The 25,293-nt window shown below is 37.6% G+C and overlaps 2 protein-coding genes across 2 annotated transcripts in view; both read right to left on the bottom strand.

Annotated features, from left to right (window-relative positions):
• Positions 1 to 236: 236 nt before the first annotated feature.
• On the bottom strand, positions 237 to 12,739 carry rpn1 (ribophorin I). The gene is given in 11 exon segments (XM_048172745.1): positions 237 to 1,079; positions 1,179 to 1,424; positions 1,514 to 1,633; positions 4,498 to 4,521; positions 4,523 to 4,637; positions 4,784 to 4,883; positions 4,974 to 5,166; positions 6,056 to 6,265; positions 6,498 to 6,804; positions 11,541 to 11,605; positions 12,352 to 12,739. Coding segments are annotated over 11 exon segments (1,797 nt in total). The 5' UTR covers positions 12,586 to 12,739; the 3' UTR covers positions 237 to 896.
• A 3,125-nt stretch (positions 12,740 to 15,864) lies between these two features.
• Positions 15,865 to 25,293, bottom strand: part of pbrm1 (polybromo 1) — a 34,464-nt gene continuing 25,035 nt past the window's right edge. Inside the window, 6 exon segments of the mRNA XM_048171953.1 lie at positions 15,865 to 16,481; positions 19,829 to 20,042; positions 20,198 to 20,247; positions 22,264 to 22,419; positions 23,865 to 24,014; positions 24,137 to 24,338. Coding sequence (XP_048027910.1) covers positions 16,309 to 16,481; positions 19,829 to 20,042; positions 20,198 to 20,247; positions 22,264 to 22,419; positions 23,865 to 24,014; positions 24,137 to 24,338 — 945 coding nt within the window. The 3' untranslated portion in view covers positions 15,865 to 16,308.

Below are 25,293 nucleotides of genomic sequence, written 5' to 3'. Positions count from 1 at the left end.
TTGTGTTAATTTGCTACAAATTAATTCTGCTTGTAGTTTTGCCTTAAGAACAGGACACAGCTCAAATATATAATTTATTCTGGGGGAAACTAAACATTTATGGACAAGAACTTAAATGATAGAATTTAAAACTGCTAAATTAATGAATTAATCAGGTGCCTAATGGCCTGAACATTTTGAAATAGAAATGCTTCACTTTGCAAAGACTCTTATAGTAAAATAAATGAGATCACCGGTCCGGTTTTAAACCCCTTGTTTATTTACGGACTGAAAATATTTCACCAGCAAATTCAAAAATCAATCTCATTCATGTCATTCACTGTGGAACTGAAGTACATCACTTACAAAAAAAAAAAAATCAAAATGATACAAAAATGTGAGAAATAAAAACCCAATAGAAAATTTGCAAACATGATATCAATGTCAACGATTTCAGCACCTGATGTTCCATACTTGTGTTTTAGGATGAGGGTAGATCATTCTCTCTCTTTTTTTTTTTTTTTTTTTTTTTTTGGAAACAGTAAGTGCAGCGTTTTTCAGGTGAGATTACTATGAGGGGTTGTGGAACTAATTGAATTTAAATTCAAACCCGATTCCAAAAACTCTGAAAAGTAAGCAGGTTGGTGGACTGTGATAATGAAGACTGCATCTGACATTCAGCAACAAAAAAAAAATTCTGCATCCAAGAACACACACACGGAACCCTCTTCCACAATCACACACACATATTCAGCAACACAAAACAACATGCACATCCTACAAAGGCACCAACATGATGTTCACAGAATGATGCATATTGTATGAGTGTACACTGTTGGTCTGCCAGTCCGTGTGACTGTTTCGAGGGCGGTGGCTGTTTCATGGCCCGGCTGAAGAATGGACATCTGATGTTTGATTTACAAGGCGTCCAGGAGGCTGTCGATGCGGCTGACCAGCTCTTGCCTCTTGCCTGCCAGGTTTTTATCCGAGTCGATGTAGGCATCCTTCTTCACCTTTCCGGCCACCAGCCGCTCGGCTTCCTGACAGGATCGGCACACTAGATCCTTCAGCTGGCCGTCCAGCTTCTGTATCTCACCAACCTGCAGGCAGAGAGATGAAAAACCATTAAGACCACCAGCTTAAACATTCTGAAATAATGTTTAAAAAAAAAAGAAAAAGAAAAAAGAGATTGACGCTACTTTTTCAGCCAGATCGGAGCCCTCTGCTTTGAGACGGGCTTGTAAAGCAGTGATGTCACTGGTGAGGGTTCGGTGTTCGGCCTCCAGGGTCTTGCGGCCGCTGTTCAGTGCTCCGGTATCCCGGGATTGCTTATAGCGGTTCACAACTTCATCCATGTGGCGGTACAGACCTAGACGCTTGTTGACCAGAGTCAAGACCTGCTCGGTGATGGAGGCCACCTTCATACGCACCTCTGCTGCTGGATCCTAGCAAAGGAAATGAGGAAGCAGAAAGCTTAGTTAAAGAAATGACTGTGAAGATGTCAGATTAACATTACTGTGTGCTCCTGGCGCACCTTGGTGATGGAGAAGTCGAGGCGCACGTAGATGATGACAGTGAAAAAGAGGATGTAGAACGCTCCCACCACTAACAATGGCTCCTGCAGCATCAGGATCTTATTGAAGTTGTAGTGAACCTAATGAGAAAAACAGAGGGTTTATACTTGACACTTTTTGCCCAAGCAAACTAATGCGGACACTGCCTCCATAAGACATTTTTGGCACTTTCACGCTTTGCATGCACTTCAGTTCCATTGGAAAAATTTTAAGGAAGGTTTGCTGAACAGATGCACCTGTACTTTAGAGGCAAAGAAGAACTGCAGTGAATAATAAAAGAATACTGTTCAATATTGTAGTTAGATTTTTTTTTTTATAGCTTTATATTAGGGGTGTTATGAGACATTTAGCTCATGAGACGAGACGAAGCGAGACTGAGTTCACGAGAACAGAACAAGACAAGATTTTTGCACATTATTTTTAAGAAATTCTCAATGAAAAAAAATTGTGACTCGAAAAATAGTCAGCAGGTGCATTTTGAAATGTTTTAACTAATCATCTTGTAATGAATGACATTTCAGTTCTACGTTCTGAGTATGAATTATATGCATTGAAAAACAACAGAACTCAAGCGCTGTAAAAGGTTTTGCCACAAACTCAACTGACTGACTTCTCTCCTGCATTTCACATGAGTCTCTTCAGACCTTACTGTACATGAATTATGAGCTTCCAGAATGTCTGACTGAGGCTGTGTGTGACCTCCTAACTGAACTCCTTTACCACAAACTGAACACAGAAATAAAAACAGTATACATAACAAACATAAATAACACAAAACACAGTTTATTCTTAGTCTTAAGTGCAAACAGAGACCAGAGCTAAGAGGTGGTCACAACTACACAGCACAACCTAAGATAGGTTTGATATTGGGAGACAGGCTATTGTTATGTAGCTTAATTTGCACGCATTTATCAGACGCTTGTGCTCTGTTGCCCAACAAATTCTCCGCCATGGTCTTGTCAGTTATCTCATCTTACTCTCGCCACGTGATCAGTGAACTGTGATTCCTTCTGCACTGTGTGCGACTCTGCAGCTCGTGCTGGATGAGCGGAGCAGACTTTACAATAGTTTAAAATTGAAGCGTCCGTTATCCAACTGAATTAAATGGTTTTTATTTCTATTAAAAAGCAAAACTACAGTGGAGGCGTAATGTAATTTAAATGTAGCAGTGTCATTGTATGCTAATTTCAAGCCCACGCTCTGCCATGGCGTTATCGCAAGACAGCCGAGAAACTCTTGGCACAAGATCTCATCACAACCCTACTTTATATTATACTATGGAAAAGTAAATTAAAAAAATAAATAAAAAAAAAAAAAAAAATATATATATATATATATATATATATATATATATATATATATATATATATATATATATATATACACACACACACATACACATACATATATGAGAATATGAAAGACAGTTTTACATTTTTTACATTAATTTTTTTTCTTTACTTAAATTACATTTAAAGGGCATATTGCAGGTTAGAGCTTCAGTGATTCAATGTATAGAAAAAATAATGTATGAAATAGATTTTCTTGAAAAAACATGTATAAATATGCTAATTAGGCTTCTGGAGTCGTTTTTTTGTGAGAAAATTTTACTTCCGCATCTGAAAAATGCCAAATCGGAAGTGACGTAACTGAAGGGAGCGCGATCAATATAAACAATAGGAAAACAATGGATCGCAATGACAATTCGGACGCTGAGGAAATTGTAAATGTTATTTCATTAATTCTGTGTTATGAGTTTATTCCGTGCCGATCACTGATAGTGTTGGGATGCATATGACATGCATATGATTATGTAGTTGTGTGAACTTGAATGTATAGGCTATACGTTTACAGTCAAGTTTATATACATGGCATGAATGAAATTGGAGTACATTACCAGTACATAATTCAAAACTGTTTTGTGTGAGTGTGAGACAGTATGTATTTGTGAACAATTTGTATTCATCAGTGTTGAAATTGATTCAACTAAAAACGGTGAAGAAGCATCGCGTGTGTACGTTTATTCATTTAATATAATCATTTACAGAAGTATTACAATGATGAACTCTGTCATATCGCCGGGATGATAATCCTCCGGTTTATAATGAACGCGTTTATCGAAGCAGATGGAGAAGGGAAGTCCCGTCTCTTCACCTGCACAAAACACACACCGGCATGGAAGATAGCACAGTCCTTCTTGTTATTAAACCTCTGGACTCGATGTCCTGACAGGCTGAAGTTTGTGCAGCCCCCACAAACACAATAATTTACCATGACGATGATAAATAAAATACAAAAACTACCGAAAACACACTGATTCACGACCGCTGTCACTGAATATCAACCTACTCTGCACTGAATCAACACGGAGCTCGGCGAACGACTCCCTTTAGTGACGTAAAATGACGCGACGCTGAAAAAAAAAAGCGTTTACAAAATAATCGATGGTTTAAAAAAAAATTAATTGTGTTAATTCAAAAATAAAAATGTCTTAAGTGTCAGTGACAAATTGGTGCATTTAAATTAAAACCTTTTAATTTATATTTAAAAATCAGTTTGGTGTTATTGTTTTGTCTCAGGATGCACACCAGTAATGTTTTTTTCTAGGATACGTTTATGAAAGCTACTTAAATACCCTAATTGAACGAAGACCTTATCCTGGCTTAGTCTAAGCCCTGTCTGTGAAACCGGGCCTAAAACTTTCCTTTTATTTAAGAGGCACTCTTATCCCTCCATGCTTATCTAGACCAGACTCTATAATATGAAAATAAAATGTTCAGCACATATTTTCTCAGCACTGCTGTAATAAATATAAGATGATAAAACAGGATTGTACTTGGGGAAGTTGAGGAAGACGATGCTTTACAGATGTTCTGTATGCTTCCAAGAGCTTTAACATCATTCAAAATGACCCTGTTGGTCTCCTATGAAAGTCTGAAATTACCACAACGTCCTGAATGTGCTGCTCCAACCAGATTATTCTTGGTGGCCACCAGCACAGGTCTGCCAAAGGTGTCCAGGTAAGTGTAATGGAGCTCGTCCTGACTGCGGGTGATGGGGTAGGGAGTGTCCATGTGGATATTTCTAGGAGACCAACAAAGTAACAGTCAAGATTTTCAAAGCAATTGTGTATTTCATATTTATACTACTTGTAAGTGTCCAAATGAAACTTTGTATGCAAGTAAACAATTTTGATTGAGATGTAATGCTAGTGCACATCAGATGCTCACCTGGCTCCTTCAGGAAGGATCAGTTTCACAGTTAGCTGGTCAATAACCTGATCATCATAGACATGATCGACCAGACGCATCTTCAGGGCATACTGATCTCCTAAAGAACAAATGGATGCATAAAATTATAATGACTTTCAATTTAAGGAAAATGTTTCTAATCTGTCAACTTGATAAATCAGACACACACCCAGATTATAGAGATATTCATAGCTGGGAAGATTATAACCAATGTAGTAATGTGTTTTCCAGCCACCGAACAATGGGAAACGGGGACGGATTTCAACCTCTACGGAATCATCTAGAACTTGGAGGTGAGAGGTGGAGATGTTCCCGATCTCATCGCGGTAGTACACATCCTGAGCAGAGGCTGGGAGGATGGTCTGCAGGGAGACAAAATAGATAAGTTGAAGAACACCAAACCAAAGTGCCACATGGTTGTCAAGCTTCCTCTACTTCAACCGGTTTAATCTTAATTTAAAGGAATAGTTCAACCAAAAATGAAAATTCTGTGATTAATTACTCATCCTCATGTCATTCCAAATCCGTAAGACTTTCGTTCATCTTCGGAACACAAATGAAGATATTTTTAATGAATTCTGAGAGCTTTCTGTCCCTTCATAGACAGCCTACGAAACTACCACTTTCAAGCCCTAGAAAGGTAGTAAAGACATCATTAAAGTACTCCATGTGTGAGACAAGTGGTTTAACCTCAATTTTATTAAGTGACGCAATTTACCACTTTATTTACAAAACATTAATCTCCAACATGCCTTCACAAGAGCATGATGCATGTGTGTTGTGTTGACGTGAGAGCAGACGCTGCTTTTGTGAACTGTTGAAGATGAATATTTTGTAAATTATGTTGTTTTTTTTTTTTTTTTTGCAAAATGCAAAAACAGCACTCGCATCACTTTACAGAACTGAGGTTAAACCACTGTAGTCACATGGATTATTTTAATGTCTTTTCTACCTTTCTGGGGCTTGAAAGTGGTAGTTGCATAGGCTGTTAATGGAGATTTCGTTGAAAAGATCTTCATTTGTGTTCCGAAGATGAATGAATGTCTTATAGGTTTGGGACGACGTGAGGGTATTGAGTAATTAATGATAGAATTTTCAACTAACCCTTTCAAGTTAAAATTGAATTCCACCCCTGAACCCCTGACCAAGTTGCCACCTTTAGCTAAACCATCATGTTAGACCAGCAGTCATTTTGTGAAATTCTTTAAAGAGTTAAAAAAATAAAATAAATAAATAAGAGTTTTAAGACACCTTAAAAGATTTGACTGAGGAAATGCCACTATCAGACTGTCTCTGGTAGTCATAGCGGGAAAAAGGCCCCTTCAGGTAGGCACCAGTGTGTCTCAGATCGATGGTTTCCTCAACGGCGATGTTGCCCCAGTGAGAGACCTCGATGGTTCGAGTGATGCTGCTGATGGTAAGGAAGGGTGTGTTGTTCTCATAGTGGATCTTCATGGCATCCTACAAACCAAAAGGTTATACACAACTGTTCAAAGTAGTGGTCCACACATGAATATCAATTTTTGCTTCTCTTGCGGGAGCAGCTGAGAAGGAACTGGCGTCATTACACAGTAAAAACTATCACTGACGCCTCGTGGTGTTTGTTTTGACACATGATGCTTCAACACTATCATTTATTCACACTGTTTGAAGTATATTACTACACAACAGAATGACTATTGTGGTCAGTCACCTGGCTGAAGGGAGGTACATCTTTGAATGGTCCATACTCAATGACCTCGTCGCTCTTGCTGGGGTTGCCCAGTTTGGTATAGCTCTCCACGGTTTTGGAGGCCAGGCGAACACGGGTGGTCTGGGAGCGGGTGGGGTACGGGGAGTACAGGTAGTGGTTCCCCTGGAAGACCACCAGCTGTCGCTCGGCCTGGGTGATCTGGGTGGGGAAAGGCTTCAGCACGTGACTGAACACCGTCTCAACCTTAACCCGCAGTTTAGCACCCGGCGCCAGAGAAGATGGTAACTGTGCCTCGAAGAATTTGCCACTGCAGGAGGGGAAAGCAAACAAGTTGGAGCTGTAAATGATATATACATCTCCAAGAAGAGGAAACATGCCTACATACACAAAGAGGAGAGTCTCTCATAGCCCACGTGTAACTTTTTGTCATTTTAATTGCAATCGCGATTATTATTTCATTCGAATAAGCATAATCATCCGGGATATTAGCCCACTGGTTATTTATCCTGAAATTACAACAAGCCTCTGTGAACTTTTAATGCTTGTGTTGCCAAATGTCATGAGTTTAAATTCCCAAAACAGAGCTCTTCTCTTAAATTGATACGGCAATATTGACGCCATTATTTACATTTCCACCGAAGCAAATGCGACGTTGGCCTGTAATGGTAAGGGGCGTGGCGTTTCCGAAAAATGTGAATCGTGACAACGTGTTCTGGACAGCGACTCACACTACACAATGTGCCAGCTAACCAATCTCAGTCTATTGCGTATTTTTGAAGGAGAAGGGAGCGTTTTTAAGAGAAGGGAAACAGCAGTGTAGAATAAAAGGTAAAACATATGAAAAATAAGGCATTTTTAAAAACAAAGCATTAAGACATGTTAAACACAATCAAGCATAGGAAAAAAAAAAAAAAAGAAAGTGAACCACCCCTTTAAGGGAATCAGGGTAACACCTTACAATAAAGTTTCATTATTTATCATTAGTTAACAAATTTCAGTGCTTCCCACAGGTTTGAAATATACTTGCGGTGGTAGCCGGGCGAAAAATCCTCCTATTACCCACGGCACAAAAATGGTCTACTACGTGTGATAAACAAACAATGTGTGATTTTTAACAGTATTTTTATTTATTGAAATTAATTTTAATTAAATAACATATTACATTTAATTACATACTAATATTATGCATTATTATGCATTGTAAATTATGCAAAATTACAGCATTTAAATGGTTTACATTTTCCTATGTTCTCCTTGCTGTCATATAGTGTTTCTCTCAGTGAATGGGACACAGATTTTACTAGTAAAATTTATAAAATGAATAATATACGTGTCAAATAATGGTCTTAGTCTTTTCTTTCTGTGGGGGAGACTACAATAATTTACTATGAATTAAATGGAAATCAAATTAAATACAATTTATAGTGTAACCAAAATACCAATAATGCCCAAAAGAAAAAGCGTGTGACTTTTAATTATAAACAAACCTGAAATACACCGGGACTCTTATTTTGAAATGTCTGTACTATTGCAGGCTGATCCTTCAGATTCTTACAATCGTCTAAAACATTTTATATAAAGGCCATAAAGTAGAATTGTAATAATTCATCAACTTGAGTTCATTAGCAATCGCTTGGCATAAATCTGCGCTTTTCATTGATTGAGAATCACTTTGAAGCGGTCTGAAGCACTGTTGCGCGAGCTTGTAGAACGCGCAACAGCGCCCCCTTGTGACTTTGCAAAATGCAGCGCCCGTTTGAATGTTAGTGGGAGTAAACAGTTCTGACGTACACATAATGAGCAGGTACGAAACGACTAGTTAATCGATCGCGGATGGTTTCATTATCTTGCGCGGATATGAAAGTATAAGAGGATAAAAAATAATAAAAGCAAAAATGTGTCTCCGAATATACTTGGGCGGCCGTTATTATACGTGGGCGGCCCGCCCAAGTGAAGTCTATGTGTGGGAAGCACCGAGTTAACATGAACTAAGAATTAACAATACTACTACAGCATTTATTAATCTTCGATAATGTTAATTTCAACATTTACTAATACATTATTAAAATCAAAAGTTGCATTTGTTAACATTAGTTAATGCACTGCGAACATGAAAAAAAAAAAAAGAAAAAAAAATATATATATATCGGTCGACTGTTACTTTCTAAATTATCAAAACTTTAAGAAGCCTCTCTCAAAAGCTAAAACCGAATATTAATTCCAAAAATATCAAATTATGTCAACAATTTAAGTCAAAATAAAAGTCCAGCTCATGGCACTTATCAGCCAAACAGAAAAAGGTAACGGTCAATACTGATAATTAAAAAATGCCTTGGGCAGACCACTGGTAAAAAGCATTTAAGTAAATGATAAATACAGTAAATCAGAAGAAAACTATATAAACCCTGCTTATGAGCTGACGTTCTCTTGAAGTGTGCTCACGATGATTAATTCCGATGAAATACAAAAAGAAATGTCTCAAATGAGAACAATCATGATTACAAATAAATCATAACTTGAGCAAAATAATCGTGATTATCAATTTAACCATTATTGTACAGCCCTAATTTAAATCTGATTTTTGTAATGCTGAACATGTTAAAGTCACCATGAAATAAAAACTGACAATTCTTATTATTTATTGCAGTATTTATTATAAAGAAAATTCATGTGCCCTCATATACTTTAATTAAAATAACTTCTCGTCTCTGATGACGCATTTACTGGTGCGAGGGAGGAGCAACCTGTCACTCACATTAGATCCACCAATAGCAAACCACAACCATCCAATCAATTCCCCATGGACATAAAAAAATCAAGTCCCAGTTTTACTCAGATATAGGCTAAAGCCCCATTCACACGGCCAGCGACAAGCAGCAACAAAGCGACAGGATCCCATTCATTTCAATGGAGCGCTGGCGACTTCCGGCGACACAAGCGACAGTGACCACTGGCAACAGAATGTAGGCATGTCAAGCAACGGGAGACACACAACAAAAGTTCAGAAATTTCAACTTTATGCAAATGAGAAGCGAATTTCGCGAGCGACAACCAATAGGAGTGAAGGCTCTCTGGAGCTCACGTCACTGTCTCGAGTGCAGGCAAGACAGACACGAATAGTTCCAGAGCGATTTCACTGTTTTATATGATTTGACTGCACATACATGGATATAATAAAATGATGCATGGAAAAGAAGTGGTCAGCAGTCTTGTGAGTTTCATTCATACATTGATAAGTTTGTGTTGTTAATTATATGATGCTGTGAGCAGTTTAGCACTGCTGCAGTTCATATTACAGTTCCCCCTGCATTGTGTTGATTATTAGGGACAAGAAAATTGATTATTTGTCAAATTTGAAAGAAGTTTTAGTAATTTGACAGTATGAGTGAGTTTAACTTGTTAATAGATCGATCGTTAATCTAGTTAAAGGATTAGTTCACTTTCAAATAAAATTTTCCTGATAATTTACTCACCCCCATGTCATCCAAGATGTTCATGTCTTGTAAATTAAGGTTTTTGATGAAAACATTCCAGGATTATTCTCCTTACGGAACGAAACGCAGCGGCAGTTACAATTTTTTCCGTAAGTAGAATAGGGAAGATGTAGGACATACAGCGCAAGCTTTTTGAAGAATACGAAAGTGCGGTTTTGGCGGAAGCACTTGGAAGGGGATCATTTGTTTATATAAAGCATATACAGTTGTATTTTTTTTATAAAATGACCGATCGTTTCGCTAGACAAGACCCTTATTCCTCGTCTGGTATCGTTTAAAGCCCTTTGAAGCTGCACTGAAACTGTAATTTTGACCTTCAACCATCTGGAGTCTACTTGAAGTCCACTATAAGGAGAAAAATCCTGGAATGTTTTCATCAAAAACCTTAATTTCTTTTCGACTGACGAAAGAAACACATGAACATCTTGGATGACATTGGGGTGAGTAAATTATCAGGAAAATTTTATTTAAAAGTGGACTAATCCTTTAATGATTTAATGGACTGAGCACTGCAGTCACTACAACAGCAGAATGTTATCTTTAATTATTTTAAACCTAATTCCTAGTCAAATTAGAATGATTTCTTAATTTTATATCATTTGTGATTGCATTTTCTATAGATATGATCAGATGTACAGTCTACCAATGACATTAGAGCGACAGCACTAGGAACGCACACAAGCGACTTCACAATACAGAAACTAGCGACATACAGCGACAAAGTCGCTGGCGGTGTGAACAGGGCTTAAGTCACAATAGGGAAGAAAAGATGAACTTGCTGACTTTAAAGGGATAGTTCACCCAGAAATGAATATGTGATGTTTATCTGCTTACCCCCAGGGCATCCAAGATGTAGGTGACTTTGTTTCTTCAGTAGAACACAAATGATGATTTTTAACTCCAACCGTTGCCGGTCTGTCGGCCGTATAATGCATGTCAATGGGAACACCAATCTATAAGAGTCAAAAAACCATGCACAGACAAGTCCAAATCAAACCCTGTGGCTCGTGACGGCACATTGATGTCCTAAGACACGAAATGATCGGTTTGTGTGAGAAACCGAACAGTATTTATATCATTTTTACCTCTAAAACACCACTATGTCCAACTGCGTTCAGCACTCGCTTAGTGTGGTCTGATTGCGCTCTGACAACTGAAGTAATGTCTAGCACTCATTGAAGTATAAGCGCGAGTGCTGAACGGAGTTGGACATAGTGGTGTTTTAGAGGTAAAAATTATATAAATACTGTTCGGTTTCTCACACAAACCGATCATTTCATGTCTTAGGACATCAATGTGTCGTCACGAGCCGCAGGGTTTAATTTGGATTTGTCTGTCGTGTTTTTTTTTTTACTCTTATAGACGAAGTTCCCATTGACACGCATTATTTGACTGACAGATGGCAACGGTTGGAGTTAAAAATCATCATTTGTGTTCTACTGAAGAAACAAAGTCACCTACATCTTGGATGCCCTGGGGGTAAGCAGATAAACATCACATATTCATTTTAAGGTGAACTATCCCTTTAATACTTTGCCCCAGTGTTTACCTCTGTCCATGGATAGTTTTCTCTTTCAGCTCTAGGCTTTCATCTTCATCTTCCTCCCCCTTTACCTGGTGAAGATTAAAAAAAAAAAAACTTGCTATTATAACCAGAAACTTCTTAACATGCAGAATCTAAAGTAAGAAAAACAGGGCAAATCCATGACCCTAAATTTTGCTGAAGCTTAAAAACAAGCTCTTTGCTTACAGGTCAAAGTCAACTACCTGCAAATGAGCTCTTGATATGTGGATTCACTGTCTGCCAAACGCATATCTGCTGCTTATGTAACGTTACACATTTAAGCAAGAAATCAAAGATTTTATTAAATGACGCTAGATTCATGTTTCTGTAGTGATACAGCACGGAAGTGAAGTGTGCATCCAGAGCTTACGTGTCACGCTTGGCACTGACAGAGCAAAGCGGAAGTGCGCTGCACACCCACTGCTAATGCTAAGTACTAGACATAACACTTTCAATAATGATATGTGCATAACATCATAATTCACTTGAATGATTTTTTCGAACCAACATTACATCATAACTACCTTGTTTGAGATAAACCTTGCCAAAATATGTGCAAATGTACAAATCAAGCGGAATTATGCAGCTAGCTTAGGCTACAGTATATGAAAAGTTGCACTCCCTATTGTCTCCATGTCAAAAATAAGTTTCAGAAATAATTTAATACGCACGAAACAGTCCGAAATGAATAAGTTGCAGCTAAAAAGAGAACAAATTAAGTGATAGCTAGTAAAGAGCCTCCGGTATCACCCACTCCTGCCTCCTTGCATATTAATTCATCATTTCCTTTACTCACAGAAGCACCGATGAAGGCCAGATGCGGCGCGAGCTCGGCCTCCAGCGCGAGCGTGAAACTGTGCACTCGCGAGGATCCGTGATTCGCGAGCTGAATCTCCGCTGTTATCTTCGCGAGGTGAGTGCTCAGATCCAGCGTGCGCTTCACGTCCTCGTTCACCAGCCCGTCCGCGCTCACCGACGCGCAGGAGAAACACGCGATTAGCACAAAACTCACCGCTCCGGCGCTCCACATTGTCTTGCGTTTATATGTTATGATTTGGAGGTTAATAAATGTAGTTAGTCCTATGTAATGTTGTGTTTGCGCGTGCAGTGAGGCCTCGCGCTGCAGAAGCTGATCCTGAAAGATGACGCTTCATTCATTCCCTTACGAGTGACGTCACCAGCATGGCGGACTTTGAACCCACCTCTCAAGTGCACAGAAATTAATGTTGTTATGAATGTCTTTACTGTCACTTTTCGTTCTATAGTCTTGTATTCGGCAAGGAAATTTGGTGAAAAGTGACTGTAAAGATATTCATAATGTTGCAAAAGATGTCTATTTCTAATAAATGCTGTTCTTTTGAACTTTCTGTTCATCAAAAAGTCAATTTCCACAAAAACGTTTAGCAGTTTATCTAAATAAATGTTTTTCGTGCACCAAATCTGCATATTAGAATGATTTCTGAAGGATCATGTGACTGAAGGCTGCTGAAAATGTAACTTTGCTATTACAGGAATAACATTTTAAACCTCTACTGCACACATGTTGATGGCACATGAAAAAAAAAAATGTTCCACATATTTTTTTGGTTCATTTGGGAACATTTTATTGATAAAATAATAATAATAATTCCCCCCACCCTCCCCCAACCCAAAAATATTTTTTCGTTGCCTCAGGGCAACATTGTGCGACAATGGAACAGAGTCATAGAGAAAATTATAATTAAAATCAAATTAAAAAAAAAATAAATAAATCAAGAAATCATCAAGTAAAAAAGGGGAAAAACACTTGAAAGACATTGATATATTGAATTTGATACATGCATAGATCTGTTCATGTAATGTGCTATGCCATATAATGTACTTCATGTAATAAGATTTCACTCCGTACGAAACTTCAAAAAGCACTTCTTCTCTGCTGTGAAATAGTGGTGTATGTTACAATTTTTGCACATCACTTTGGGTGTTCCTGCACATCCAGGAACCTTGCATTTTCCCTTCTTATAATACATTGTTGCCAATGTGAGGTAATGCCCAAAACCTCTTCAAAAAGTACCCCTTATCGCACAACGTTGCCCTGAGGCAACAAAAAGAGAAATTGAATTTCTTAAAGGTCCCGTTCTTCGTGATCCCATGTTTCAAACTTTAGTTAGTGTGTAATGTTGTTGTTAGAGTATAAATAAAATCTGTAAAATTTTAAAGCTCAAAGTTCAATGCCAAGCGAGATATTTTATTTAACAGAAGTCGACTACATCGAACGGCCAGTTTGGACTACATCCCTCTACTTCCTTCTTTAATGACATCACTAAAACACTGACGCTGCATTCACACGGGGCGTCAGCGTCAACGCTTGACGGAGGGCGTGTCTGAAGCTTGTGCTGACGCGACCGTTATAGTGATTACAGCCAATCACATTACTTTCCGGTGTTGCACGAACGCAGTTGGCTGCGACTGCTCTAGGGTATTTGCATAGGGCGATCTGATTGGATGACGCCTGCGTTGGCGCTTGAAAAGTTGAGAAATCTTCAACTTCTGCCGCTTGCAACGCGAGTGAAGCGACGCGACGGAACCCACAATTCAGTTCGGCAACGCATGACGTCACCCATTCAAAGTAAACGAGAAGCGTTAACGCCGGCGCCCCGTGTGAATGCAGCCTGACTAACACGTCACTTTTTTGACTAACCGCCGCCCACAGGAATACACAAGAGTTGTGTTTGTAGAGTGTGTTTGTCGCCATGTCGTCGAAACGCTGTTATTTTCATCCCGCAGTCCAATCACCGGGTCTGATTCCGGCTCAAATTGATATGATAAAATTAAAGACATGTTTACAATAACACTGAGCGCGTGCATCTCCACGTTATGGTAAGAGGCGTGACCTTTCCGGGCAAGATGCGCTAAGAGCTGCTGTCGAATCACAACACAGGAACCGCTGGCACAATCAGAACTCGTTACGTATTTCTGAAGGAGGGACTTCATAGAACAAGGAAGTCATCAGCCCGTTTTTATGACAGTGGAAACAGCGGTATACAGATAAGTAAATTATGTGAAAAATACTGTGTTTTTTTACATGCGAAACATGAACACATGTTATATTGCACACTATAAACACAATCAAAGCTTCAAAAAACCACGAAAAACGGGACCTTTAACATGCAAAATAAAAAAAAAACTTCATAAAACCTGACAAAAGGCTTCTCTACACCTTCATACACACACACACACACACACACACACATTTTTTATGTACAGTTCATGTCGTTTTAAATCAGATTACTAAAGCAAATAATATTGCCTTCTCACACCATGTGCTCCTGTGACCATGTGTCAGAACAGGACGTCCCACCTAAATGGTGCTTGATATTGACTCCAACACCTTACTGAACTGTCCTTTGATACTTTCTCGACCTTTCTAATTGGTTGTAATCATTTAAAGAAAAAATTACTAAACATAGGGCTTAAGAAAACTTTCCATTGCCTGAGGGCAACGCTGTGCTGTAGAGGGTTAAAATATATTAAGCTAGAAAACAGTTAATTTAAACTAATAATATTCCTTGAATATTACTGTTTTTTGATAAAAAAAATAAAATAAATGCAGCTAAAATAAAATTAATGAGCATTTGAGTCTTCTTTCAACAACAAAACAGTGGTGTGTGTGTGTGTGTGTGTATATATATACATATATATATATATATATATATATATATATATATATACCGCCCTCCAAAAGTTTGGAAACGCCCCTGGCAAAGTGTGGTTTTGGACGATATCAGCATAAATCCTTATCATTTTTTGGTGCAAATACATTAAAGTAACTCGACATTATCATTGTAGACCAGCAATAATAATTTTCATTCTGATTACATAATAATGCCAATAAATACATGTCAAAGTCAGACATGCCCCTTTGCCAGCTGTGATGCCTGGTTACTGGTTTAAACTTGGCCCGGGTTTGTAAAAGATTTTTGGGTCAGCACACCTTAATAGCTTCAACAATTGATTGCCAGTTAAGTTTAGAATACAATGAACCAATCAGAACCCAGTTTAAGTCAGATAGCTGCTAATGCTGGATATTTTGATGAATTGAAAATTTAAGTTTTTTTCTATGTATAAACTGTTTATGTAATAAAATATGTTTTCGTAGTATGTGTTGTCCTTTATCAGTGCAAAATTATCACAAATTAAATAGGATTCATGCCAATATTGTCCAAAACCCCACTTTTCTAGGGCGTTTCCAAACTTTGTGTAAATATACAGCATATACTAGGTTAAATGATAAAAAAAGGTTATTTTTACTACACATACAAAAACAACATCCTGTCACTGTTAGTTTATTGAAACAATAGACAGATAATGTCCATTCCAAAATGATTTTAGCTGATACAACTGGGATGATATGAAAAATAGGCCTATTAACTTCTTGTCATATACCATTTTACGAACCAAGACCCAAAAACGGCCATTTCTACATTCTTTCAGAACAATCCTAACTTAACCTGTCACACATTACAATGCACAAACATTAAGGTCAACACTTTAAAGTTCAACATTTTATGAAAATGTTTAAATTGGTCTAAGAACATTTAATAGTCAACATACAAAATCAGCCAATTGAAAGTGCTATCAAGAAACATCAACACTAACAAAGCCAACAGACAATATTTAAGCATTACAAAACTCTAAACAGAACGTTATTCGATCACAACATGAAAACACTAAGAACAGCTCATCTCACTGTGTGAGAATGAAGAGGAATGCTTCAGATGTTTTGGATGTTATACGTCTGTTGAATGTTTAGTGTGTCTCGCAGCATCAGGTCCCGTAGTCGCCACAGAGCGTCAGCCATGGTCTTGTGAGCTCCCTTGCTCTTCAGCCAATGAGAGGGCAGACGGCTCTCCTGCTCTTTTGTGAGCCGCACATCTTTCCTGCGAGCTGGGGTCAAACACACAGACGGCATTTGGTAAAAACATTTGTTACAAAGGATTTTTAGTCCAAAGATATTCTGTTCTTCAAACTTTCTATTCATCAGAGGAAATTGAATAAAAAAATATTAACTCTTTTCTACAACAATAATAATAATAATAATAAATGTTTCTTGAGCACCAAATCAGCATATTAGAATGATTTCTGAATGATTTTAAAATATAATAAAATAGAAAACAAGCTATTTTGCAATATTTCTTCTTCTTTCTTTTTTTTTTTACTGAATTTATGCTCAAATAAATGCAGCTTTGGTGAGCTTAATTTCAAAAGCATAAAAAATATGTACCAACCCCAAACATTTTTAACATTAATGTGAATGTTTATTTTATTTATAAACAATAAGTTAATAAACCAACAATACTATAAAATAATAAAAATAATCTTACTCTAAAATTGTTTTATATTATATATACTGTATTTTATCATCCATACGCTGTACCATACACTGTTTTCGTTAACAGTTTACAATAAGGTCTCAATTGTTAACATTAATGCATTAATAAACTAACAATGAGCAATATATTTTTGCAGCGTTTATTAACCTTTGTTAATGTTAGTTAATAAAAATGTTAATGTTAATTAACTAATGTTAACATATTAAAAACGTTATTAGTAAATGTTATAACTAAAGGTGTTTTCACACCTGCTCAGTTGGAGCGTTTGTTTTGTGTGTTTTTAGCCTTCGGTTCATTTAGGTATGTATGAATATGGCAATTTCACTCGGATCCGCCGCTCCGAGATCACCTGAACGAGGTGGTCTGATCGAAAACAAACACTGGAGCGGTTTGGCGGAGAGAAAGCAACCCGACCCAACGAACCAAGCAGTATCGTAATTCATAATGGCAAATGTGTTATATAAAAAGCAACAGTGTCCGATTCTGTGAGTGAGCACATTTGTTATTTTAGTTGAAAACCAAAGAGCGCTTCTTATATCATTTTAAAGTGCCCCTATTATGGATTTTTGAAAATTTCCTTTCATGTAGTGTGTAACATAGCTCTCAGTGAATGAAAACATCCTGCAAAGTTTTAAATCTGAAAGTGCACCGTATATAAAGTTATTGTCTCTCAAAAGAGTCGACTCTGAGTCAATTAAACAAGTCGTTTGTAAAACGAATCCCAAGCCGTTTCGTTGTGACGTCACAATGAAACATTAGCATATTGCCCGCCCACTTATTGCATGCACAGACGCCAGGGAAATTTCATTTTTTCAACAATACCACAGCAGTACAATCTTTTGTTGTGTTCCTGTCATTTTACTGATGACTACTTTTCAAACCTCGCAGAGTTTAACACAGGATTCACAGAATGCTTGGTCTTAATATATGGATCAATGTTCGGTTTATTTGGACCAGCTTGATCCTCTGAATCTCAACCTGTAAGTATGATTAATAATTGATGTTTATATTTTCTAGCGATCGTTCAAAATTCATAGTTTTGTATGTTATGTTGTATAACGTACACCCCTGTATGTCTCCTGCTAACCAGCTAACTCACGTTTCTGTAGTTCTGCCATTCAAATGTGGGTCCAATATTGTCTAAAAATGTGTCGATTAATGCAGCTTGTCTGTCTTATTACTTGGAGTAATGATCAAGGATGAAGCATGACTTTTGTTTACAGAGTGTAATGCATTATCAGCTGTTCACGTTTGTGCTCGGCTAACGTGGGAGTTTACAACATACAAAACAAACAGTTTTTTTCCTCTGCGTTTTTATTATTACAGTAGAGTGGAGCTCTATCTGTATTGTAATAGGATGTTAAGATGCTAGTCCATGCTAACTAGTTGAAGTATTCTCTCTGTAAACAGTAAACATCCATTGTAATGTCAAACAATGATATAGCCATTTTTTACTTTGTTAATAGTTATGACGAAAAAGTCAGTACACATCTGGCCTAAATGTTTATCTTATGTTATTGCCATTCTGATACAGTTCCCACAGGTGCACCTACATAAAGTATAACAGTGACGCTGCTATCACATCTTATAAATAATGCAAACTAAGGTGACACTTACCATATAGAAATGTCCTACTCCAGTCGTGATTGCGAATCGTTTTCTGGTTGATAGATTACTTCAGACATTTCATCGTCGGATTCGGGTTCGAATTGATATGGTAAAATCTATCTTTTTTGTCCATACATTGTATACAATGTCTTATAAATTGCTAGCTGTCATTCAGTCATGGCAGTGGGCATGCAGTGCGTGCAGTAGACCAATCACAAAGGGTTGAGCCATCTGACCAATCAGAGCAGTGTAGGCTCACGGGTTTAGAGAGACTGATTCTTTAAACTGCTTCTAACGAATCGTTTACCAATCATTGAGACCTGAGGTGAAATTAAATGTTTATTATGAGAAAATGAAAGTGTTTTTTGACCTTGCATGCATGTAAACCTGTTGTAGGAGACTCCCAAAACAATATTAGGAACATTTAAAAAGGCATAATAGGGGCACTTTAAATATAATTAAACGGGGGAATGATGGCTACATTCGTAAGTGTTTGCGTGTATCACAAATCACGACAGCTACAGATAAAGCCACGATAATCTCTGATAAGTAAACTCTGATAAGAGGTCAGCTATACTCACATGAGACTTTGAGATATTGCCTTGTGAAAGCAAACCAAACCAAGAAGAAAATGCAACACTGTAACAAATTAAGTCCCTGTTATGTCCCAGATGCCCAATTCCGATTTGTTAACTATATCAGATTTTTTTGACGACCAATTTACATCTTCTTTTAAAAGTGACCCATTTCCGATATCTGCGTTTACACTATACGCTTGGCGAAGCAACCCAAGGTAGACATACTGATCCAGAAAAGCTTATGCTGAAAACGGCGCGATTTGCAATGGACGCCGACAAAATGATAATACAAGCTTTTGCTTTCTGCACCATCTTTAAAGGTCAGCAACACATTGGTCTCTTGAGGCAGAGAAAAAGAGGAGAGAAAAGAGTCATGTGATCGCAGAAGGTGTCCACCCAAATCACTTTTTCAGTGACGTACAAATGGCATTGATGGGAATAGTCGATCTGTCCTCTTGCATAGCAAATCCATGTATCCAATTCATATCAGATTTATTTCCACATGAATGAGGCCTGAAACCGATCTGAGAATATCTAAAACAAAAAATGCTTTTTTCCTGCTTACACGTTTACGGGTTACCCATCTGTGCCACATGGGGGGAAAAAATCGGAATTGGGTCACTTTGAACCATGTAATGTAAATGCGGCCTAAGTATTTGCATTGGCAATGTTGGTCCACCACTACAACATAATGTAAGTCTGCCTTCTTACTCACCCGAGAGTGTTTGGTCCCATTTGCTGACAGTAGTGGACTCAGCACTGAGTCCTTCTATATACCGCAGGTAGGCCTCTGAATGTAGCAGTCGCTGGGGTTTGGGTGGAGGAGCCACAAATATGGGGGTGGAGGGCTGCTGTAGAGAGGGCTGCCCAACCTGCCCCTGCCCCGGGTAGGGTGGCGGGGCCTGTTGGCCTGAGTTCATCACACCCATCTACAGAAATGTAAAGATTCAGAACTCAAAAACTCAAAGCGCAGAAATGATTAAATTCAATCCAACTGTTGTTTTTTGTTGCCAGAGATAAAATTGCATCAGCATTTAGCATTGATGTAAGGAATAAATGTGAAACCCATCAGAATCAGAAATACCTGAGTCCCATAAGTGCTTCCTGTTGAACCTGGGGCCATTCCATTCATACCTGTGAAAGAGGTATCAGCATACACTGAGAATAAAAGACTTTTAAAGTGAACTGACACCCTGAGCTCTTTCTGTTCACGTTCATCTGTGTGGATAATCAGTTCTCCATTGCTGAAACCATTAGAATCTGATCTAATCAACAGGAATCAAGACATCTGAAGTCTTTGTCCCAAATCAAGCAAAAGGAGAAATTGAGAAAAATGTTCAGACTGCTCTTTTTCACACTATAGCTGTGTTATATAATTACTGTGTTAATAATGAATTACATTGTGGTCTGTTCCTGACACAAAACTACAGTACAGCTTCAGAAGACTTGAAATGCATTGCAGTCAAATAGACGAATTACTGCATCCGAAATCACATACTGTCTTAGCAGGTAGTTGGTTAAAGGGTTAGTTCACCCAAAAATGAAATTTCTGTCATTAATTACTCATGTCGTTCCAAACCCGTATGATCTTTGTTCATATTCGGAACACAAATATATTTTTGATGAAATCTGAGAGGTTTCTGATCCCCCATAGAAAGCAACGTAAGTACTACTTTCAAGGCCCAGAAAGGTAGTAAAGTCATCATTAAAATGTTGATGAGAGTATTTTGTGCGCAAAAACAAAACAAAAATAACGACTTTATTCAACAATTTCTGTCATTCTCCTACGCTGTTGACGTTGTACACACAGTGCAGCGCTTCCGTGTTCTACGTCAGGACTTCAGCGTCAGTTACCTGCCATTCACAACTCCTCTCCTGTGGCTTCATGGGATAGTAAAGTGTCCATCGAATGTGGACTCTAGAATCTCAGCAGAAGTAGTAGGTCATTTACTAGGTACTTTTCACTTACTGGTTTTCAAATACTATGTATTCAAACATAATACTGTTTTAGCAATGCATTTTTCACATACTATATACTGTAGTAGGAAAATAGGGATATTTGGATGCAGCAATAGTGTGTTTTGTCCCTTTTTGAAACTGTTCCTAGTCACTTGCTTTTGTTATATGGAATAAAACTTGAATATTCTTCAAAATATCGGTAACATCTCATTTATTAACATTGGTTGATGTGTTAAATAACATTAACTAAAAACGAGCAGTATATCTTTACAGGATTTATTAACCTTTGTTCATTTTAGTTAATAAAAATGTTCATGTTAGTTCACAGTGGATTAACTAATGTTAACAGATACAACTTGATTTTAAAAAGGTATTACTAAATGCTGAGATTTACATGAACTAATATTAATAAATGCTGTAGAAGTATTGTTCATTGTTAGTTGATGTTAACTAATGTAGTTAACTAATGTTAAAAAAATATAACCTTATTGCAAAATGTTACCAAAATATCTAATTAGTTAAAAATAGTTATAATTAGTTAGTTATTAATAGTTAATTAATCAGTGAACTAACATTAACTGCATTTGTAACAGAATTTATTAATCTGGTTAATAATAAAAATACAACTGTTCGTTGTTAGTTAATGTTAGCTCAGGTCCTAGGGCTGGGCGATATATCGCATGCGATTTTCATGCGCATTTCGTCAGTAAAGCCGGTTCCCTGATTACCGTTAATCAGGGAACCGGCTTTACTGACGAAATGCGCGTGACAATTGCATGCGATATATCGCCCAGCCCTATCAGGTCCATTAAATAATACTAACAGACACAACTTTTTTATTTTAATAATGCATTATTAAATGTTGTAATTAAGATGAACAAATGCTTTAGAAGTATTGTTCTAAAGTTAACAAATGGAACCTTACTGTAAAGTGTGACCTAATTTGGTGTTGTACGAATATAAGAAAGCCATACAGGTTTGGAACGACATGACAGTGAGTAAATTATGACAGAACTGTCAATTTTGCATGAACTATTCCTCTACAGAACACTGGGAGTCCCTTCAGTTGGTTTTGTCTTGGTCAGGCCAGACAGTTTGCTCTATGGTACAGGTAGCCCCTCTTGTTAGGATTGGAGAGGCAGACAGGAAGCAACTGCGAGTGCGGGTGTGTGGCTGTGAAGTGGTCCTTACCCAGATACGGCATGCCAGGCATACCCCACGGGAAGTGGAGGGGTAAGGCAGGCACCCCCATGGGATGTGGAGGCATGCGGGCCACGTTAATCATGCCATCGACAGGCCCATGGAAGGGTAGCATGGTTGGCCCATAACTACCCAACATGCCTTTTCCTTGGAAGAGGAAGGTGGCGACACAACATATGCATGCATCAGTATATCATGCAGTTATGAGAATGAATTCATGCACTACATGTAAAAAGAAAATGAAAACTACAATTAGAGCAAGTTAGCCAATTATCGTTCATGATGAAAAGTAAAACCTAACACACACACACACACACACACCCCTTTTCCACTAACTGGGCAGAGCTGTGCTTAATCTAGCCCCTCAGAAAAGTGGTTCTGGGTCTGAAAAATCATCTCCGCAATGGAAGCTGCTTTGTTCTTCTCCAATTTTGTTGAGCTGTAAAGCTACTTCAGCAGCTATTTTAGTATTTATTCATATTTTGAATGATCTTTTAGTTTCATATTTTCAGTTCATTTTTTAAGTAATTATTTTTTTAAATAATTTCTATTTAACTTTATTTTTAAATCAGTTTTATTAATTTTACTACTTCAATTTAAACATTTTATTTCAGATTTTAACTTTTATTTATTTAACATTTTTATTTTTTTCATTTGAAGTGTTTTCATCTAATATTTATATTTTAATTTATTTCTGCTTTATTTCAGTTAGCGAAAGCAATTCTTTAATAGTTTTAGTTAACAAAAACAACACTAGCCTTTTTATTTTTGTTATCCATCTAATTATTTTAGGAATGCACCAAAATGTACATTTTGGCTTATTCTGATCATCTTTTTTCCCCCATGTTATATGTATTGATGGCTAAAATTCTATAATATTGTATATAAATAATTTCAATTGAAACTACAATAATTTTAAATGCTTAAGCCATAGGCATCACAACATGAAAATGGATATTCATTTTGACATTTGCTAATGACACATTTAACAGTGTTATTAAATTAGTAAGAATTAATTTTAAGTGAGCATTACATGCTGGCAAAGGTAATCGACATGTAAAAACAGGAAAATTAGCATGCATAATTAAATAGCAAATATCAACTGATATTGATAAATTAAAACAATTCTAATATGGGTCGATAACTGATATACTGTGCATTTTTTGTTTTTACAAATATGTTTTTTTAAATATTTATCATATTTTTCACACACTATTCTATTCAGCTTATGATAGTATAAAGATGTCAAATTAAACTCAGTCATTATTCAGCTCTCAAGTCAGTGGAAACATGGATCATTTCTGAGAAAAGTTCTCAGAACACGCGGCTGAGCAGCACCATTCCAATGAAAAAAAGGGTAGTAAAGTTTCACGATTGTTACAGTTCATGCAGTAACTCTTTGATGGATGACAAGGACATGATGCATTCAGAATGCATCCGATAACAGAAGTTAGTTTAGGAATTACAGACACCAAAACATGGCAGCTTTGCGGAAGGAATGAACTGGTTGAAGATGGCGCTGGAGATGAGTGTGTTAGCAGTTAGGCTTCATATTGCAGCTCTGTGTGTCCACCACACCTGAGAGGGGTTACCTGCCATAGGCGTCATGCTGTGGCTAAGCATCCCCATGGGGGTCGGGGCAGGTACTACCCCCATGAGCGCCCCTACTGGGGTACCTGCTCTTGGGGAGTTCTGCGTTGCTCTTTCTCGCTCCTGCTGCTCTGCTACCTTAGCTGCCCGCTCTGAATTGACGACAAAAGATAAAAACAATTTGACGTTAACCCTTATATCCCATACATCAGTGTCCATATATGATTTCCAGACAAATTTCTTTTGTGAAGAATAGCAAACTTTGACATTTTACCTTCATACTCAGCTTTCTTAGTGGCCTCAAGGTTCCTCCACTCTGTGCCCACCAGTCGACTGAGTTCTCCAAAGGAGAAGTCAGGGTGCTGGGCCTTGATGACAGCTCTCATTTCACTGCTGAAGAGAATGTACCCACTCATGTTGATCTTCCTCTTTGCTCCCTCCTTCTTCGACAGACCCTTTATCGACTTTGGTGCGGACTGTGGGAAAATGAGATGCTGATTATCTAGTCTCAGCCTTAGACAGCATGCATAAGGCTGCTCATGGTACTTTAGATTCAAATTGCATCCAAAATGCCAAAATCCCTCGCTTCAATATGTTTGACAGGATTCTATGTAACATACAGGGGTCAAGGTAGACAGTATTACATCATAGCAATTTGCTACCATGAGCGTTTCTGCGGAAGAACTAGTCTCCGGAATTGAGCTACCACTTTGTGGCAAGTGGGGCTGTTATTGTGGTACCACTGAACCCTAAGATTTTGAGAATAAAGTCATTACATTCCAAACATTACATCTTAAATGGGTAGTTCACAGAGAAATAAAAATTCTGTCATCATTTATGTCTTTCCAAACCTGTAATTCTTCTGCAGAACGCAAAAGTATGTTTCATATTTTTTTGTCAATGGTCACCAAAAATGTTTGGTTACCAACATTCTTTAAAGTATCTTTTGTGTTCCACAGATGAAAAAAAGAAATTCAGGTTAAAGGTGCAGTCATATTAGCAAAATTTCATTGGCAAAAAAAAAAGAATAATGTTACAAGATTACAAGGTAAATGTGAAAATATTTTAAAAACACTTAAGGGGTCATTCACACAGCATGCATTTTTGCCTTTAAAAAACTTGATAATGTTGGGCAGTTGCCATGTCATGTGCAAGACGCTGCAAAAGATGCAAGTGCAATGGTTAAACACATCCAGCTAGGGCATTTTTACATAGAAAACAATGAAAATTCAGCATGCGTTCTGTGTAAACCGCCCCTAACAGTAAGTAAGTAATATTGACAGCTAGTGGTTGAAATGGGTACTGCAGTCCAAATTCAAAATATTGGAGAGTTGTTTCTCCCGCCCCCTCCTCCTCAGACCCAATGCTTACGCAGGTTGCCAGATTGAGGACATGCAACTGGACTGAGCGCAATTGACAATGGAAAGCAAT

Source organism: Megalobrama amblycephala, linkage group LG21 (genome assembly GCF_018812025.1).
Source record: "Megalobrama amblycephala isolate DHTTF-2021 linkage group LG21, ASM1881202v1, whole genome shotgun sequence".
Classification (NCBI taxonomy): Eukaryota; Metazoa; Chordata; class Actinopteri; order Cypriniformes; family Xenocyprididae; genus Megalobrama; species Megalobrama amblycephala.
Note: the sequence above shows the minus strand (reverse complement) of the source record. Positions and strands in the feature narration are given on the sequence as shown.